At 34.0% G+C, this 17,727-nt stretch overlaps 6 protein-coding genes across 7 annotated transcripts; 4 read left to right on the top strand and 2 right to left on the bottom strand.

The window, feature by feature from the left end:
• The first annotated feature begins 1,520 nt into the window (after nucleotides 1–1,520).
• On the top strand, nucleotides 1,521–7,640 carry LOC108562670 (N-acylneuraminate-9-phosphatase). The gene is made up of 3 exons (XM_017921087.1): nucleotides 1,521–1,782; nucleotides 5,295–5,469; nucleotides 6,128–7,640. Exons 1-3 carry the CDS (start codon nucleotides 1,687–1,689, stop codon nucleotides 6,664–6,666), a joined length of 810 nt encoding a protein of 269 aa, XP_017776576.1. The 5' UTR covers nucleotides 1,521–1,686; the 3' UTR covers nucleotides 6,667–7,640.
• Nucleotides 1,999–4,716, top strand: LOC108562669 (neurochondrin homolog). Its single transcript, XM_017921086.1, has one exon. The coding sequence runs from the start codon at nucleotides 2,329–2,331 to the stop codon at nucleotides 4,528–4,530; it is 2,202 nt and encodes a 733-aa protein (XP_017776575.1). The 5' UTR covers nucleotides 1,999–2,328; the 3' UTR covers nucleotides 4,531–4,716.
• Nucleotides 5,476–6,184, bottom strand: LOC108562671 (NEDD8-like). The gene is made up of 2 exons (XM_017921088.1): nucleotides 5,858–6,184; nucleotides 5,476–5,775 (listed from the first exon to the last, which is right to left on the bottom strand). Exons 1-2 carry the CDS (start codon nucleotides 5,958–5,960, stop codon nucleotides 5,513–5,515), a joined length of 366 nt encoding a protein of 121 aa, XP_017776577.1. The 5' UTR covers nucleotides 5,961–6,184; the 3' UTR covers nucleotides 5,476–5,512.
• A 59-nt stretch (nucleotides 7,641–7,699) lies between the features above and the next one.
• Nucleotides 7,700–10,517, bottom strand: LOC108562673 (HSPB1-associated protein 1). Its single transcript, XM_017921091.1, has 6 exons — nucleotides 10,229–10,517; nucleotides 9,435–9,578; nucleotides 9,247–9,380; nucleotides 8,974–9,092; nucleotides 8,698–8,927; nucleotides 7,700–8,644 (listed from the first exon to the last, which is right to left on the bottom strand). The coding sequence occupies exons 1-6, from the start codon at nucleotides 10,391–10,393 to the stop codon at nucleotides 8,327–8,329; spliced, it is 1,110 nt and encodes a 369-aa protein (XP_017776580.1). The 5' UTR covers nucleotides 10,394–10,517; the 3' UTR covers nucleotides 7,700–8,326.
• A 151-nt stretch (nucleotides 10,518–10,668) lies between these two features.
• LOC108562672 lies at nucleotides 10,669–15,372 on the top strand. Of its 2 annotated transcripts, XM_017921089.1 has the most exons (6): nucleotides 10,669–10,881; nucleotides 10,994–11,114; nucleotides 11,172–12,550; nucleotides 12,602–12,803; nucleotides 12,972–13,106; nucleotides 13,185–15,372. In XM_017921089.1, the coding sequence occupies exons 2-6, from the start codon at nucleotides 10,994–10,996 to the stop codon at nucleotides 14,936–14,938; spliced, it is 3,591 nt and encodes a 1,196-aa protein (XP_017776578.1). In that variant the 5' UTR covers nucleotides 10,669–10,881; the 3' UTR covers nucleotides 14,939–15,372. The 2 variants fall into 2 exon arrangements, with proteins under 2 accessions (XP_017776578.1, XP_017776579.1); XM_017921090.1 differs by lacking the exon at nucleotides 12,972–13,106 and having other exon boundaries at nucleotides 10,670–10,881.
• A 320-nt stretch (nucleotides 15,373–15,692) lies between these two features.
• Nucleotides 15,693–17,338, top strand: LOC108562665 (28S ribosomal protein S5, mitochondrial). Its single transcript, XM_017921080.1, has 5 exons — nucleotides 15,693–15,896; nucleotides 15,951–16,304; nucleotides 16,361–16,591; nucleotides 16,646–16,845; nucleotides 16,909–17,338. The coding sequence occupies exons 1-5, from the start codon at nucleotides 15,740–15,742 to the stop codon at nucleotides 17,293–17,295; spliced, it is 1,329 nt and encodes a 442-aa protein (XP_017776569.1). The 5' UTR covers nucleotides 15,693–15,739; the 3' UTR covers nucleotides 17,296–17,338.
• Nucleotides 17,339–17,727: the final 389 nt, after the last annotated feature.

The raw sequence follows: 17,727 nt of genomic DNA on the forward strand, positions 1-17,727 counted from the left end.
AATATTTAGAGGTCAATGCTGCAGATAATGTTGTTTAGGAGATTCATCGGTGTAAAGATAACGTTTATTTCATTTTTAGAAGATGGGCCAACTTGGACTGACTGTTTTGAAATATTTATAACTTTTGAGTTTTTAGTTTTTTTTTATTTTTTTTATTTTTGTTGCAGATTACAATACATTTTAAGAAATTTTATATGGCTACATACTTAGTGCAAGAACGTGTCAAAATTATAGAATTTTATTATGATTCCTGATGAAGTATTGTTACAACGCAAAAAAAATAATGTTCATGATTAGAAACGTAATCAGCTGAGGTGCAGAATGTGATCATCAATAACGAAATGTTCATGGAACTGTTCGCAATAAAGAAGTTTTTGTGGCTATACGACAGACGATGATTCATGCAGATCCATGTGCGTCTACTCGTCGACGTGACACCAGGGGGACCAAGTCATATGAGAAATCTGTTGTATAGCCACAGCGTCTTTGGTCCCCAGCGTGACACTCAGTTGGCATCCCCAAAACATCGCTAAGACGAATATTGAAACTTGATTTGAAGAAATTATTTTTCACAGTTAAATTAGAAAAATTCTAACAAATTATACTTTCATCTACAAAAAAAATATAATAAAATGCTTCAATTATAAAAGTTATATCAAAGTTGGTCCACCCTATACTTTGTCAAAACTTCATAATATCTTTAGACATTTATTACGTTAACAGCTATAGCTCGCATTGTGCAAATTTGATTAGTACGGATTCAGTATAATCCGTTTTAAAAATTTCCAAATAATCTTAAAATTTAGTTGAGCAAAAAAAAATAGTACAAATTATCGATGTTCCAGACAAGTCTCTTTTTGTATGTATTTAGATCCTCGATTAGTCCGGTAAGTCCGATATATTGACGAATCGTTTACCACTGAGAATTATACTGAGATTCATTGGTATAAGAATAACGTAAAACTAACAACTCTTATGTAATCAATATAGTACTTTTAATTAACAATTAATAAGAATTTTTAAACCTATATCTACAACATGACTACAAATTTTAAAAAAATCGAATTTTGAAGATAGTAGTTTAAGATGGTATTAAATAGAATGAATACTATTTTCAGATATGAAATTTATAATAGAACACAGATTTTTTAATCTAAATAAATATTAATCAAATTATGAACTTGATAAAGTATTCAATTATATTTTCTTCTTCATTCTTTCTACGCAGTATTCATTTTATCTGGCAGATTAGTTATGTTCATATATGAGTACAAAAAATTAGAATCGTAGAGATAAGTATGATGCAACCAACTGAACATTGATTCAGAGGAATATTTTCAGTAATCGCATAAATTTATTAGAAATTATATACAAGATGAGTTCAAGTGACTTCCTATAATCTAATATAGATATTGTGATAAACCATTAAACTTGAACTTATCCTCCAAATGATGAATGCTATCGGTTTATTGACGTAACGATGTGTCTGCTGTGACGTAGAACGCATGGCTTGCCTATGTAAAATTTTATCTGACAGATGACGTAGAACGTCACAAAGTTTGAGAACGAGCCAGACAGACAAAAGGGGGCAGAAGAAGAAGAAGAAAAAATCACATAGACCACTCACTTGTTTTGTTTGATTTCATTTTCTTTTGGTTTCTGAGCATCCTTTGGTCATCGTACAGCATGGATTCGAAAATCGCCAATATTTCTGTAATATTTTTCGATCTGGACAACACACTAATAACAACCAGAAAAGCAGATAAATTGGCGTGCAACAAGGTAAGATCATCTTCTTCACGTACTGTTATATTTTAGTATAAATGAACATAAAAATCTCAGTGAATTTGCGGTATATGCCAGAGTCGGCTTCAATGTTTCTTTAACGTTTCTCAAAATCCCTACGCTTTTCGATACGGTCCTGTCCATAATCAGCTGATCCTCAATCGAGCGAAGGTTATTCGTGCCAAAATCAATTAATTCTCTTTAAAGTCATTTTGAATCCGTGAAATAAGGTTATGTTCGCGTTGCTTTCTTAGCTGAGGACGCAGTTTCTTTCTGAAACGCCGAGCAGCGATCTTCTGAGCTCACGTGCGGCGAATTTTCGTTTAAATTTAGGAGATTTTCAAGTCAGTGACTTGGCGAGGTTATATTTAGAAGACCGGCGTGGCGTTGTAACTGAGAGCCAGAAACCGCTTTGTCCAAATTTGGAGTTTGAAGAGTTAAATATAACACTGTATACCCATTGCGAGCGTGCAGTTTGCGTCTAGCATTGGTGCAGTGAAAATGTTTTAAAGTGGTGTCCTCTGAGTATTGAATATTTCCACCATGGCACAAGTATCGGATGCAGTTAAGAAGTGTGTTGCTATACTGCAGCATGCCTCCAGTGACACTGAAAAGTTTGCGGCCCTGTTCATGGTCACCAAACTGGTCAAAGCAAAGGATTGCAACACTACAGCGAAGAAGTTAATTTTTGAGGCTATTGGTTTTAAATTCTTGAAAAAATTACTTCTGACTAGTGATGTGCCTGTTGATTGTCCCCCATCTATTTACAAATCGGTTGCACTTTCTATCTTGACATGCTTCTGCAACGAGCCGGAACTTGCTACTCATCCAGAAATGTTAGCCAACATCCCTGTTTTCCTTGACATTGTCCAACAAGCTGATGCAAGCGATTATGATGATAATTTGATTATTGTAGGAGAAGCCTACGGATGCTTGAAGAGTATTGCTTCATTTGAACCTGGACAGAAGGCCTTGTTTGATGTTGGAGCCATTACCAAAATGGCTGAAATTTATTCTCAGCAGAGTTTCCAAACAGATGAGGCCCTGAATATTCTCCTTGTGCTTGTCAATAAATTTGGAGCAAATTCTTGGGATAAAAATAACTTGAAAAATTTCCATGCACTTGTAAATAAAATTGCTCTAGACTTTGAAACTGACAATGATGAAAGAAAATTTGAACTTTGTTCAATTTTGAATGGTCTTTTGTATAATTCTCACAGAAAAGAAATCATGGAATCATATGGAATTGAATTGTGGCCCTTCAGTATTTACAAAGGACTGTTTGATGTATTAACAAGTAAGATTGGCAAGAAACAAAGAGACCCAGCATTATGCTTAGCTTCCACTATGATGGATGTGCTTGGAGTGGATTGGATATTTGGGGATGAAGAAAAAGGAAAGCAATTTTTCCTACTTTTGATTCAATTGGGCGCCATTGAAGTTAGAATGCAGTTAGATGGAAAGGGGCTTCAACAAGTGTACACTCAAGCAAACCTGATGACTGCTTGCTACATCATTTTGGAGATTTCAATCAATTACATATCAACTGATCAATTGGATTTGGATCAGAAGGAGAAGCAAAATCTGTACACTGGATTGAAAGGAGCATTTTCGGCTGTAATGTCGTTCTTAACGAAAATTTCAAATGATAAGAACAAGGATAAGATTCCAGGAAAAGAGAAATTGTTCGTATGTGGAACAATCAGGGTTTTGGCGGCTTGGCTTGCCCAAGAAACGTCGGCCATGAGAACGCAAGTGTATCAGCTGCTGCCATTTATTTTGGGTTTGGCTAATGAATCTTTCTACGCTTGCAAAGCGAGGAGATTAGCGGAGAAAGCAGGAACACCAATGGAAGTTGATGATCCAATATCCAAGTTTGATGTTCTGAGAATTATGCTTCCAGCTCTGTGCCATTTAACTGTTGAGGACGAAGCAAGAAAAATTATGCTGAAAATTAACGAAGACAAGGCACTTTACGATTGCTTCGAATACCATTGGTCGATAGTTCATTATAAGAGACCGCCAGTTCCTAGGAGCGAACGCCTGAAAGTATTGGCGAATCCAAAGATCGAATTATCTCCCGAGATTCTTGAAGATATGAAGGATTCGCGAGCTGCGATGATCAGCACATGCAACATTTTCATGAACATCACCGTCTTAGAGGCTAAATACATCGAAGACAGCGACTTGTTCAATGAACTCATGAAGTTCATCTTTGAGAATTTACCCGAACTTAAAGATATTCCCGAGAATCTTCCACTGCACGGCAATTTGGCGGTCCTCGGTTTGCTTCTGATGAAGCAGCAGAATAAGAAAATCAAGAAGAACGATTTCTCGATTTGTAGATACATTAAAGCTACCATTCGTTTCCTGTGGGATGCGTACGTTGCGGATGAATCAAGCGACACTGGTATAGTTGTTGCCATGAGCTACAAGGAGTATTGGATGGAGATTATGGAACTTTGGTTCCTGGGAATGCAGACGATGTCGGCAATATTGTCTTTCGTCCCATGGATCTCTGAGTTCGCGATCGAAAGCGGCTGGGCCGAAGGGATCATCGATACATTGAAGAAGGTTAAAATCGGAGCTCTCCCTCCCAACGTGAAGTCGGCGTACGAGGATTTCCTGTGCCGTCTCGTCGATGCCAACGGTGATGTTATTCCTGTGCTGAAGAAGGCCGACGCTCTCAAAGTGTGCAGAAACCACAGGCTCATGGAGTTGGGCAAGAAGCTGTTCGGTGATTAAATAAACGCACCAGAAAATCAAAAGACTTAAGATTGCTGCTTCATTATTTTCATACTCGATTTTTCTATTTGGAATATAACAATTCTATATCGCCTGTTCGGATTTTATATATGTTTTTAAAGCTCGTGTTTATTATTTCTAGTCTATAAATGGATGTATTAAACAAGCAAAACACATACACTTTTATTTTTAGTTTTATTTTATTTTTCCTTTATTTTATACATACTTTTCTTGACACATTCGTTTACACATGTCCAGAAACAAACTTTTTCCCCCATCACTTACAAAGTTGGTTGCATCGTTGAAAATAGATTTCTATTTATAATATACTGACTGAGAAAGTATTCTAGAATATCAGTATTATTGAGTAATTACTTGTGCAAGATGCTAAAATAGTCAAATAGCAATATTTTTTCAATGTTTGATATAACAAAAATATTTTTTTAAATAAAAAATTGTATTAAATGAAATGATATTGATCTTAAATTTGCAAAATGTGGGTAGAATTAGGTCAAATTGTTATAAAATTAGACTATAATATAAATAAAAACAGTAAGTAGATGTTTATTGAAAACAGAAAAACTATAACATCGATCTAATAATATTCTATTTTTGTGAATTATTTCATTGACACATATTATTTTTGGATTGTTTGGAAAGCAACTTGGAAAATTTACGCGAGTTTGCCAATAAGTGGGTGCGATTTTATGTCAGAACGCGTATGTTTAATTTTTTTATTGACGTTGGAAATTGTTTATTTTTAGCTAAGCGAAATATTATGGGAGAAGTATGAGGTTCAGGTGGAGACGTCAATTGCCATCTGCAGCAAATACTTGAAAGCTTTCCGCAAGTGTCCGGATAATCCGTCCGTGGAATTGCATGCCTGGAGGAGGAAGCTGTGGATGCAAGCTCTTGGAGATGAATATACCGCCATTGCTGGTACAGTAGCCAATGCTTTTTTAAACTATGTCATATGTGTCTTTTATATAGTGCTGGAGCTGCTTCCCGAATCTGCTTCTAGTTTTCTGTAGTAGCTATCGGAGCAGGTGAAGATGCCCTTATGCGGCTCGATGAACTTCCGATAATACGCTTTCTCCGACTCCCCTCGGGCGTACTTTAGTCCGCCCCTGAGGGCTATCACCAAATGCAGTGTTGTGCCTGGCTGGATTTTGTAATTCTTCACAGTCTGGTCATCTTTCATTTTTTTTCCTTGATAGATCAGCCGCTGTTGGTCCACCGGGATACCTGCATTCATAAATTACACACAAAAAAATAAAAATCATCACACGTCTAAAACGCAATCACACGTGAATATCATCGAATTAACCTTCGCGTTCCTCCAATTTGTCTTTGATGGTGAGGATCGTGTCAGTTGGTTCAACGTCGATTTCCAGTTCATCCCCAGTCAGGGTTAATATTTTTACCATCATATTTGCGAACACACTAGAAATTTAAAGTTTTTTTTTCTAAACTAAATATATATTCGTTGTTATTTCGTGTTGTGTTTCGTTCTGTTTTGTTTTGGTTTTAAATGTCAGTGAGTGAAATGTCATAAGTTTGATACGTGTGGGCTAATGCGATGTAACATCTATTTTAGGCGAGGTATATTTGAAATGGCTACAGCTCCGTTACCATTATTTAGCGCTGACCCCGGACGTGCAAATGTTGTTAAAGAAACTGAGGCTCCATTTCCGGTTGGGCCTGATTACCAATGGGCCCTCGTGCGCGCAGTGGGAGAAAGTTGAGAGGTTGAATTTAAAGGGTTATTTCGATTTGATCGTTGTCTCTGGGGATCTTCCGTGGGAAAAGCCGCAGCACGAGATCTTCCACGAGGCTTGCAGGTACTTGGGGGTGGAGCCCGGGGAGTGTCTGATGGTGGGCGACAAACTCGAGACAGACATCTTGGGTGGAAAGCAAGCAAATCTTGCTGGAACAGTTTGGATACCGCTGGTCACGGACTCGCCCGAAAGAGCAGCAGATTTCCATCCAGATTTCATTATCAGCAAGGTTACAGATTTACCTGGCCTCTTACCACAAAGAACCGCTCCAGTTTTCAGGCAACAGAAAAATGTTGTTTTCAGACTCTCCCGGGATCAACTTCTCGACGACGATGACTGCAGCAACAACAGCTGTTGATCGTGGAAGTACTACCACACGCCCCCACATCGTTTAGACAATAAGTATATACGTTTTTTTTTCTATTTTATATATCGTTTTTAATACCATGATAACACGCTTACCATCTTGTGCAATTGAGATTTTAACTTGCCGAAAGCTATTGGAAGTATTAGACTTAATTGATTTAACGAGGGATCTGCCTTTATAGGATGGTGGTGCTATCTACATAAATATACAATTTTTCGATATCGTTAGTATAGATATTGAGAACTTTGTTACGTTCTCCCCGAAAACAAATCTTGGTTATATATATATATCTCGATTATTTCCTATATACTACAAGAGATGACTAGCAATGTTTGGCAAACATTATTACAAATATTATAAAACAGAGTATATTAATTATAAGCAGAGTTACCATTATATAAAAAAATATGTACAATGATGCATGCAAATTGACTATGCATACAATAAGTATACATTATAGCTACCTGAGTTGCGATGTCAATTGTAATGCGAACAGGGTTAAGAGGTGGAATAAGTATATTTTTATATTCTAGAGAACATTAACTCGATGTGCGGTTCATATTGTTGAATCACGATTTATATATATTTCGCATGTGATCGAACGGTAAGAACCGGTGATAAACCAATAAAAGATACTAATATTCGTCAATTTGGGTGTATCATTGTGATGAAAGGTATAGTATAAGAAAGATGAATAAATCAGAAGACATCTGATAGAAACGAAGTGCAAATTTCATTATATTTTATAATTTTCTTATATTTATATATTCACTAAGTTCGATTTTCTTTCACATTTTTTTTACTTGGCGTAATAATCTTAAAATGCTTTTTAAATTCATCCTTCATTTCTTCGCATATGATTGAATTGGAATAAAACACAATCGATGTACCCCATCACAATTTCCTCTCCTCAATTGATTTGTACCTGATTAAAAAGATTTATTTTATTTACTTTATATGTAATTTCTTTTGATTATATATATATAAGAGTACAAATGTTTCATTCATTATCATTAAACATATCATATTTTTTTTTATTATATTTTGTTGTATAAAATTGAAATTTGATTGGCGGATTATTATATTTTTTTGGGAGGTACAGAACGATACAATTGTAGGCTAGTTGTCTGAGTTCAGGGAATTACTATTTTTTGTATGCTTAAATTGTTGTAATTTATTACGAATCTCTTAGTTATTATAACAATGTTGGTATATATATTTTTTTTAATCAAACATATATTTTATATTATGTTGGACGTAATTGTGATCACGCGTACGTATGTAATATATTAATTATTTACTTTTTATTGTTGCTGAATATATCGATGTTATTGTAAACAAAATCTAAGAAAACGTAAAGCTGTAGTGATGTTCATTATATTGGTTATTGTTATCTGTGATCACAATAAACTATGAACGTCCCGTTTCGTTACAGTAACGTACGTCAATATACTAACTATTATTAGTGTAAATGTAAAAAAAGACAATTATCATATATATAAGCATTAGGATGATACTATTTTTCTACATATTTTTATAAATTGCCATTAATCGCTTATGTGTAAAAAAAACTATTATCCATGTATTATTATTTTTTTATTTTGTTGAAACCAAGTATTTGTATCTCGGAAAGTAATAAATTGAAGTAATCTTATTTCCCAAGCATTTTATTCTTTATCAATTCAATTACATCGCAATCGGTGATCGCATTAATTACATCTATTAGATCACTTGAACTATTAGTTGAAGACTCTTCCTTGTCCTTCGCAAATCTTCTGCTTTGTTTCACCATTAAACGTGTAAACTCTTCACGTGACAACACTGCAGGCTGCACCAAATTATCCTTGAACTTGTTATACAATTCCGATGCCAACTCAATTCGCTGCGGCACCTTTATTGCATTTCTATAAATATTCTTCATTGCTTCGATATTTCTTACACAACCGTACACGGATTCCTCGATATTTTCCTGAAAAACAAAATTTGCATTTAACAGTTTTGGCGAATTTCCACATTCTTCACGTTCGGATTAAGAAGAATGTTCCTGTCTCCTTCGGTCACTTGACTCGCTAAAATTTTCATCAGCATCTGGACTATTGCTTCTTGCATTCGCTTTTCGTTATCCGAGGTCAGTGGTAGCCAAGTATTGATACTGATTGCTGTCTCCAAGTTTTCCACATAATGCCACCAGCCGTTCGGAACGAAAAGCACCTGACCCGGCTCCAATATTAATTCCCTGCAACTGTCAAATCCTATTACGAAATATATTAGTCACGTATTCCAATCAAGAAATATTACCACGCAAATTGTTTTCATCGGGACTATAGAAGTTTATTTTAGAGTAAATACTTGATTCTTCGTAAGGTACACGTGTTTTTAATAGATCTTCGTTTGGTGGAAACAGCAGCCACCGTTTCCTAAATATAAAATATGCGTAATTTTATAACAGTTAATTAAAGTTCACGTTAATTGTAAGAACCATTGACTGTTAAGCCGAAAAAGTAAACCTACATTAAACTATGTTTGTAAAGTAAAATTTAATAAAAAAACATAATTATTTAAAAAAAATACCTTCCAAAAATTTGAGCAATCAAATTGAAGCCATACACGTCTATATGACACGGTGTATGTGCTCCTTTTGTTCCGATCCATATGGTACTATCATTTGCAAATTTTTCGAACCCAAACTTGGTCCAATTGATGTCCTAAAATAACTATTATTATAATTTGTATTATATAAATGTATGGTGTACACCTACATTTCTAATTTGCTTCTGATCTAAGAACCATTCAATTAGATATTTGTAATCGAAGTAGTACCAATAATGAGAATCGTTGCAGAATTTTAAAAAATCGTCCAAAGTTCCTTCTACGATTTCTGTGTGACTCTCCCATTGAGGATCCTGGTACAAAATATAAATATATATATATATCAAAACGTTGAATTTTGTTTGTTTGAAATTTGTTCCAATAAAAGTATTTGATATCATATTTGATATATATTAATAAAGTATATACTAGAATCTAGAGCTTCTAAGTCCAACATGGCTGCATAATCGGACAACGAACACTTTCGATAAAGACTATGTTTCAACAATACATTTCAGAGCTGACGCTAGTTAGATTATGTTGGTTCACCCACTGTAGTTCAATAGATTCTATGAGTAAATAGCATGATACAAATATAAGTTATATATTTATCATATCATGAGCAAAGAGAATTTAAATTGTAAGTATTCAAATTACTACTTTACATGTTTATGTATCATTTGATTTAAATGACCAAACTTAGCGATGATGAACATATTTTAATAAATTGACGTTCACCACGAAATTTTGGAAGCTCAGTTACAGGACTGGAGCTTGCCAAGATCTGGTATTAATATTCTATTTCCAGAGCATATTCACACATATTCATGTTTAATTCTGTCTATGTTTCTAAATATGCATCATTTAATACAATGTTATGTTATAATATAAAAGATATTAAAATGTTTCAATAGGATAAAGGTAATATTTAAAACTTATAATAAAAATAAACATTGTTGATTACCTTAGTATGTGCAATTTTTCCCTTACGAAATTTCAAAACGCTGCCTTTTAATGCTGCATTCCACTGCTCCAAGTCCCAATCCAGTATTGACCAATCAAGCAAGTTCGGAATTACGAAAGGTTGATCGAAATTTTCCAGCAATGTTTTCAAACCTCTCGGATTCATATTTCCCGCGTATATTGTTTCTTTTCTTTATTAATTCTACAAGAATAAACTATTGGGGAATTAACATATTACAAACTATGTATTCCGAAACTGTTGATTGATTTGATAATTAAAAGATTATGCAAATTTTTGAAATTATAATTATGAATTGTTTAAATGATTAAAATTATGTTTCGATGCAAGTTGCATGCCTTGCATTAAACGTATTACAGGTGTATGAAATTGAAAACAATTGAATAAATTTTGAGGTTTTCAGAAGGTTAAACAATCAATATGGCTGTCGCTGTCACTGTCATTATTTGCGTTTTTGTTGAGTGAGATTTCCGCAGGACAAAACGTCTATCTTTATGGCTGTTATTTTAAGCTACTGTAGTAATTAAGTGAAGTGATAGTAACTGCAATAGAAATAAGTGAAAACTACTGGGTTTGTACGCGTTCGAAGAACGGTAAGACTGCTTATTGGAAATACGTGTCAGCGGTGACAGCAGGTAAATATTGGAAATTAGGTGACATTTGTTATGTTATTGAATATATATGTATATACATAGAAATGTTTATTTATATATATATACCATCACACATATCTGTATATTGTTGCAGATGTCTAACATAATCCCTCCACTGTTGAGTAGTTCGCCACCCCCAATTGGGAATATCGAGGATGATGATGATGAATTTGGGGATTTCACTAATGGTGTTGAACACACATATGGCTGTGATGGTTAACTATTAATTTAATATTAAAGTAATGTAGTAACTAAGTCTAAAATAATTACAGCAACTTTATCAGTTCCAACTACACCAACAAAAATCCCATTGGATGATAATAGCTTATACATAAATGAGACTTTGGATAATAATGAAATGCCAAATATGACTGTGCCAATGAGTGAAGAACTGGAAAATGTAATTCCTAGTGTAATGCCACCAATGACTGAAGTACCTGAACTATCAAAAGCAGATAATTTGAAAATGGAACCAGTCAATTTGGTGGTCATTGAAAATGTGCCTTCTACTGTAACTCTGGATGTATATTATGAAGAGCCACCAGAACTGCCTGATGTTATTGAAGATAAGTGCAATGATTTTGGTGATTTTGAATGTAACACTATTCCAGTACTGGAAGATGAAATTGATGAGGATGTTGATGATATTTTTGTTATTGAAGCTGAAGACCAATTGGTTGAAAGCTTACCAAGTTTAACAGAATTTGGTAATAGTAGAACAGATAATATTAACAAAGAGTTAACAGTAGAAAATGGAAAGTTTGCTAATTTTAGCAATTCTTGTGATAATACAGAAAGCGCATTTGGTCATTTAGATTCCGAAATAGATGTAGGCAATTTTTCTTCTTTAGAAGTGACATCTAATAACACTGAGAATTCGAATTGTATTGATTTTGATAATCATAAAAATGATTGCAATGTTGTTTCAACAGACATAAAATCTGAAAATTTAAAAGAAGATATTGATTTTGGAAGTTTTTCAATAGATTCAAAACCAGAATGTATTAACATTGAAACCATTGCAAATGAAGAAAGTTTTAGTGATTTTCCATCTACAGATTTTAAGTCTAAACAATTTAATAATTTAAGAGAGGATGTTTGCAGTGATGACGATTTTGGAGATTTTGCTTCTACTGAGTTGCAAAACCATAAAAACATAGATGAGACTGTAGCAAATGATGATTTTTGCAATTTTGCGTCAACAGATTTCAAGTCTGAAAATGTTAAGGGCCCACCAGAAACAGATGAAGATCATTTTGGTGATTTTGCCTCTACAGACAATCTTGGTGACAATGAAAATAATTTTGGAAAATTTAATACGGAGAATTTATGGGAAACAGTTCAACAATCAACGCAGAATGAAGACGATGATGAATTTGGTGATTTTGATGATTTTACCACAGCTTCAACTGCCGCTGTAATTTTGATGAATTCTGATGACGTTTATACGAAATCCAAGAGTATTTTAGAACTAATGTTTCAACCACTTGATATAGTGACGGATGATTTCAATTGTTGTGATTTTAAGCTAAACAGTATTTTCAATGAAATTAAAGATGTTACAGACACAAATGCTTTAACATACCAATGGGCGAAATCGTCCACACAAAAAGGATTATTGAAAGCTTTGAAAATTGATACTAGAAATATAGTAAGTAATTTCTTATAAGTTATATTCTTTATCTAATTTGTCTGTATTCAGTTGTATGGTCACTGTCGGAATTCATCTATGCCAAACTTTGCTGCGAATTTAGGCTCATCTCCATTGGAGCCCATCAAGTCAGAAACAACATTGCAGCCGATTCCGTCCCCAACGATACTTCCAGTGGTCGCAAACAGTGATACCAATATACCTTCGGCACAATTTGATTGGAACGAATCCGGACTTGCGAATCCTCTTGATTGTAAGTAATTTACATTTTTTGTTTATATCATTTATTTGAGAGTTAATGTGTGGTTTTACCAATATCTTTTCATGCTTACTGTGGATTTCTTACTCAACATTCCCACTCAACCTATACTAAATTTGTTAACTTATTAACACCTTTTCCTTGTCATGTATTAACTCCCAGCTTCAGCAACAATGTTGTTAGATCTTGAACAACTTGTAGCCTCTCTTGAATTAACTACCTCAACTTTTACAAATAATGATTTAAACACTAACACCTCTGACCTAGCATTGGACGATTGGAATTTATGGTTGGAATGTGAGTAATTTCAAACTTAAACCAATCATCAAAAGTTTTTATAATTTATTAATATTCATTGTTCTTTTGGTTTTTCAGCGGTGAAAAATAACGAAGATAAAAGTGAGACAGTTTTAAAGCCAATTGCTTCCGGTACCGTAAAGAAGCAGTTCGATACGGAATCGGTAAACAGTTTACAGTTCTGTGAAGTTCCCATCGAAAATGAAGACAACAAATCTATTGATGATTTCGACGTATTCTCATCGTTTCAATTAAATAGTAGTAATGCCGAACCAAAATTAGATATCGATAAGAGAATTGAGAGCAATGATTATCAAAGTTGGCCTAAAAACATGGTACCCTTGAGGGAAACCTATATCACTAATACTGATAGCAGAAAGATTGAAAGTGAAGAGCCTGGGTGGCTCAAACCAACAATATTAACGCCAGTGCTCCCTCGGAAAGATAATGAAATTAATGATTTCCATGATTTCGTGAGCAATCAAATCACTAAACCAAAAGAAGATATGGGAATTGATGATTTTGTGAGCAATCACATCACTAAACCAAAAGAAGATAGTGGAATGGATGATTTCGATGATTTTGCTAGTTATCAAGTTAGCGATGTACCTGGTGTAAAATCATTACAGGTTATAGACAGTATTGTGGAATATAACAAAGTATTTAATAATGAAACTGCAATTAGCAATGATAATATAGTAGATGACTTTTCGAGTTTTCAAAACTTTGAGAAACCTTCAATTTCATCCAACGTTCAAAGCAATCAATTGGGTAAAATAGTTGAATGTCCAATTGAACAACGGACTGAAAAAGACAACTTAAGCCTACAAAAATGCAACAATTTACGAGCTACAGATCATAATACTTTCCAAAATAATGTATCCACGGTTCCGGTTATTCAACCTAGTATATTACAACCAACTCCTACCTATAAAACTCAATTAACCGAAATCAATTGGCCAGATCCTGGAATATCTAATGATGAAATGGCTAGGTTTGAGATGTATTCGAAAAGTGCAAGAAATGAACAGCAACCTGTTGTTAAAAAGCAGGATACCGTCAGGAAATTGAGCGGAACTGCAGGATCGATGCTGGTAGAAAAGTCAATTGTTGTTCCTGCAAACAAAGTAGTGTTGCCTTCGAGAGAAGTGCTTCTACCTCCAAACGATAAAGTTGTGATTTCAAAAGATTTGGTGCTGCCAATATTAGATAGTTCGCCGCGAAAGTATATGCCTCATAAACCAGTGGTTAAGAAAATCGAAGAAGACGATTGGAGCGATTTCGTTTCTGGCCAAACGGAAAGAACCGCTACTCCAGAATTATCTCTTTCTATACCGCAATTGAGCAACATTCAACCTCCCAAACTGCCGATTCCAGTTATAACACCGCAAGGTTTAATGCAGACAAAAATTCCATCGCATTCGATTACCCAAAAACATGCTCCACTTCTTAGCAACCTCTCGTATAACGGTTCGAACTATCAACCTTCGATCATAAGTAACCAATTTGCTATGCAATTGAATCAAAACTCACTCAACACGCCTTATCAGACTACGAGCATTCCAGCAAACGCACCTCACCAAAATGGCTTCAAAGATGATTCAGATGAATGGTCCGATTTTGTATCTGCTCCAAACAATAATGCTTTTGGATGGTCTAAACCTCCACAGGTAAGCAACACCGTTCTGACTGCGCCAAATATAATTACTAACCCTGCGCATTACCAAAACGGAGCAATGCAGTCGAAAAAAAGTAATATTCCAAGCATATCAGCATTGCCAGACTTAGATTTCATTGCTCCAAAAAGCAGGTCCTTGAGAAACAAGAAATGACTAAAGGAGAATATAATTCTGTAAATACAAACACAACACACAAAGAAAAACTAAAAAAAGATCACTCCCATTTCGTATTGTTTTAAATATTTGCGTGATATTAACTATTTATATAAACAAAATTGTTGTACATAGTTTTTCTTTTCTTTCTTTTTGTGATATCTGTATTATTTTCACTTGTAATGTCGCTCCAGATTTTATTTATTTTACTCTAAAAGCAAATAAAAGTTGACTTTAAAGTAGGTCTAATGTTAAGTATGGAAGGTAAGAACAGTATTCGTTACGTTTGTATTTTCGATGTATGTACTTAAAAAAAGAACTCTTTTTATCGTCTTGTCCTGTTTGTACATATTTATTCTAGCCTATTGAGATTATATAACTGTTAAATTCATTCCATTTTATTTGTAAATGATAAGAGGAGAGTTATATAAAACGAAAAATTAAAGAAAATTGTTCACAATTCACACCTGACTTTCATTTAATTAAAATTTATTATCTCTGCTGACCAATTTTAACAATGTTTTTTTTTTATTTAAAGAGATTTATATCAATTTATTTATTGATATAAAGTTTAACAGCCACCATAAATTTTGTTGATTTTTGGGAATCAAACCAGGTCGTTGGTATCAGATTCAAATATCAGATTTTCGTGATACAGGCGACCATAGTCATATAATGAATATTGTTAAACGAATTATATATGTTTAAAAAGTAACATAAATATTTCAGGTTGGTAACATGTATCAGTATAATGAATTAATATTTATATGATATTAAATAGCCATCTACTTTGAGGTTAAGATGGCTGTACAATTGCTGAATGTTACTAAAACATTGCAGAAATTGTCATTAAATGTAAAGAATAAATTAGCGACACCCATTGTTAATGTCGATGCAGAAAGTACGAAAACAGTTCTTTTTGGGAATGCCTCAAGAAATACAAATTTCTTCAATAAATGTAGGTTTTTCAAAATCTAACCTATAAAATGTTATTTATATAATAATATTTTAGTACCTGCAGAGGCTTTATGGGAAGGAATAACATCTGTAAGTAATGCTGGTAAGAAGAGAGGTAGAGGCAAAGCTGTTTCAAAGAAGAACATCAAAGATTTGAACAGGGGACAACTGATAGGTGTGGGCAAAGCCAACATAGTATGGCCTGGTTTGTCTGCCCCAATTATAAGGGGAAAAGAGCTGGTGCAGCAACAAGAATTGCCTCCTGATCCAGATAGAGAGCAGAAATTAATCCAGTTACGTAATTCAATGGGTACTACAAGGTTTGGCAAATTGAGTCCAATTGAAAGGGGATGGACTGGTACAAAAATGCCTGGTAGGAGTATTGGACCTCCAGATGCAGTTGGGGAAGGTATTACAAAGTATTATAGTATTAAACTTTTTTATAAATATTGTCAATGTTTGTAGATAGTTTTGAAGGTTTTGATACAAAGGTATTGGAATTGAAAACTGTATTCAATATGAAAGGAAATTTTGGCAGAAAACGTAGGTTATCTGTCTATGTTGTAACTGGAAATGGTAAAGGTTTGGCTGGATTTGCAACTGGAAAGGGTGTGGAATCAAAAACTGCTTTGAGGAAAGCTAAAAATAGAGCAGGGCAAAAGTTAATGCACATTAATATATTCAGGAATCATACAGGTAATGACGAATTGATTAATTTATTTAAATTCAATTAACTTAGTACTTATTTAGTATATCACGATTTCTATACTCAATTTGGTAAAACAAAGATATTTGTGAGTCAAAGACCGCCCGGTCATGGTTTGAAATGCCACCGCGCCATCAAGACTATTTGCGAAGTTATTGGCATTAAAGACTTATACGCTAAAGTAGAGGGATCTACGAATCTTCAACACGTCGTGAAAGCTTTCTTCCTAGGATTAATCCAACAGGTATACTTAATGTGTTTTATGTATTTCTAATTTGCTTTAATTATACAAAACTTTTAATTTAAGAAAACACACGATAAAATAGCAGAAGAGAAGAAACTTCATTTAGTTGAAATCTGCAAGGAAAATGGTTTTTACCCTAATGTCCTGGCATCTCCCACAGAAGTTAGAAAGCCTGAGGAAATTAAAAACGACGAAAGCATGGATTTTAAACAATTCACATTACATGGTCGAGTTGTTTTAAATAAGAAGAAGTATCCACCGTTTTACACAAAGTTAAAATCTTGGGAGAGTTATTTAAAGAAGCAAGAAAGACTTCGAAACCACGCTAAAGTCAAGAAACATTTAATATTTGAATTTGGTGAAATTAAGAGTTTCCTATCAGAAAAGTATCCTGAGTGCAGACCATATAAGAAACCACCTAAGGAGGTGGAAGAAACTGCTGAAGATTAGATAATATTTGTAAAAATAATTCAATAAAGTTGTATTTGATTTTGTAATATTGTTTTGGCCTTAAAAGTGGGTCTATATCGCAAGCCCGAGAACCGAAAGACCGAAAGCCCGAGTGTATTGAAATCCCGACTGTATCGAAATCCCGAATATATCGAAATCCCGACAATCTAAAACTTAATAAGATTATTAATTGTTGCTATTTATTGTTAATAACATAAACTAATTTTATTATAGAATATTTCTTATTCTTAAGTTTTATAATGAATAAGTCAACGAAAAAAATACAATAATAATCAATATTACTTATTGTTGTCGGGCTTGCGATTGCCACCGGAAAAAATAAGTGTAGTGTTTCAGTTCATTAAATTTGGTGGTAATATGTAAAACAATGTTAAACTCGATTGATTCGTGCGTGTCCACTACAATTGAATC

Source organism: Nicrophorus vespilloides, unplaced genomic scaffold (genome assembly GCF_001412225.1).
Source record: "Nicrophorus vespilloides isolate i.1.1-1 unplaced genomic scaffold, Nicve_v1.0, whole genome shotgun sequence".
In the NCBI taxonomy this organism is placed as follows: Eukaryota; Metazoa; Arthropoda; class Insecta; order Coleoptera; family Silphidae; genus Nicrophorus; species Nicrophorus vespilloides.

Bases quoted from the DNA above. Each gene is read 5' to 3' on its own strand.
- LOC108562670 (XM_017921087.1), top strand. From the start codon at position 1,687: ATGGATTCGAAAATCGCCAATATTTCTGTAATATTTTTCGATCTGGAC. The intron at 1,783-5,294 runs GTAAGATCATCT...GTTTATTTTTAG, and splicing joins ATAAATTGGCGTGCAACAAG to CTAAGCGAAATATTATGGGA. The intron at 5,470-6,127 runs GTACAGTAGCCA...CATCTATTTTAG, and splicing joins TGAATATACCGCCATTGCTG to GCGAGGTATATTTGAAATGG.
- LOC108562669 (XM_017921086.1), top strand. From the start codon at position 2,329: ATGGCACAAGTATCGGATGCAGTTAAGAAGTGTGTTGCTATACTGCAG.
- LOC108562671 (XM_017921088.1), bottom strand. From the start codon at position 5,960: ATGATGGTAAAAATATTAACCCTGACTGGGGATGAACTGGAAATCGAC. The intron at 5,776-5,857 runs GTTAATTCGATG...TTATGAATGCAG, and splicing joins CAAATTGGAGGAACGCGAAG to GTATCCCGGTGGACCAACAG.
- LOC108562673 (XM_017921091.1), bottom strand. From the start codon at position 10,393: ATGAATCCGAGAGGTTTGAAAACATTGCTGGAAAATTTCGATCAACCT. The intron at 9,093-9,246 runs GTATTTTTTTTA...TTTTATATTTAG, and splicing joins ATTGCTCAAATTTTTGGAAG to GAAACGGTGGCTGCTGTTTC. The intron at 8,928-8,973 runs GTAATATTTCTT...ATTTCGTAATAG, and splicing joins CGATGAAAACAATTTGCGTG to GATTTGACAGTTGCAGGGAA.
- LOC108562672 (XM_017921089.1), top strand. From the start codon at position 10,994: ATGTCTAACATAATCCCTCCACTGTTGAGTAGTTCGCCACCCCCAATT. The intron at 12,551-12,601 runs GTAAGTAATTTC...GTCTGTATTCAG, and splicing joins AAATTGATACTAGAAATATA to TTGTATGGTCACTGTCGGAA. The intron at 12,804-12,971 runs GTAAGTAATTTA...ATTAACTCCCAG, and splicing joins ACTTGCGAATCCTCTTGATT to CTTCAGCAACAATGTTGTTA.
- LOC108562665 (XM_017921080.1), top strand. From the start codon at position 15,740: ATGGCTGTACAATTGCTGAATGTTACTAAAACATTGCAGAAATTGTCA. The intron at 16,592-16,645 runs GTAATGACGAAT...GTACTTATTTAG, and splicing joins TATATTCAGGAATCATACAG to TATATCACGATTTCTATACT. The intron at 16,846-16,908 runs GTATACTTAATG...TTTTAATTTAAG, and splicing joins TCCTAGGATTAATCCAACAG to AAAACACACGATAAAATAGC.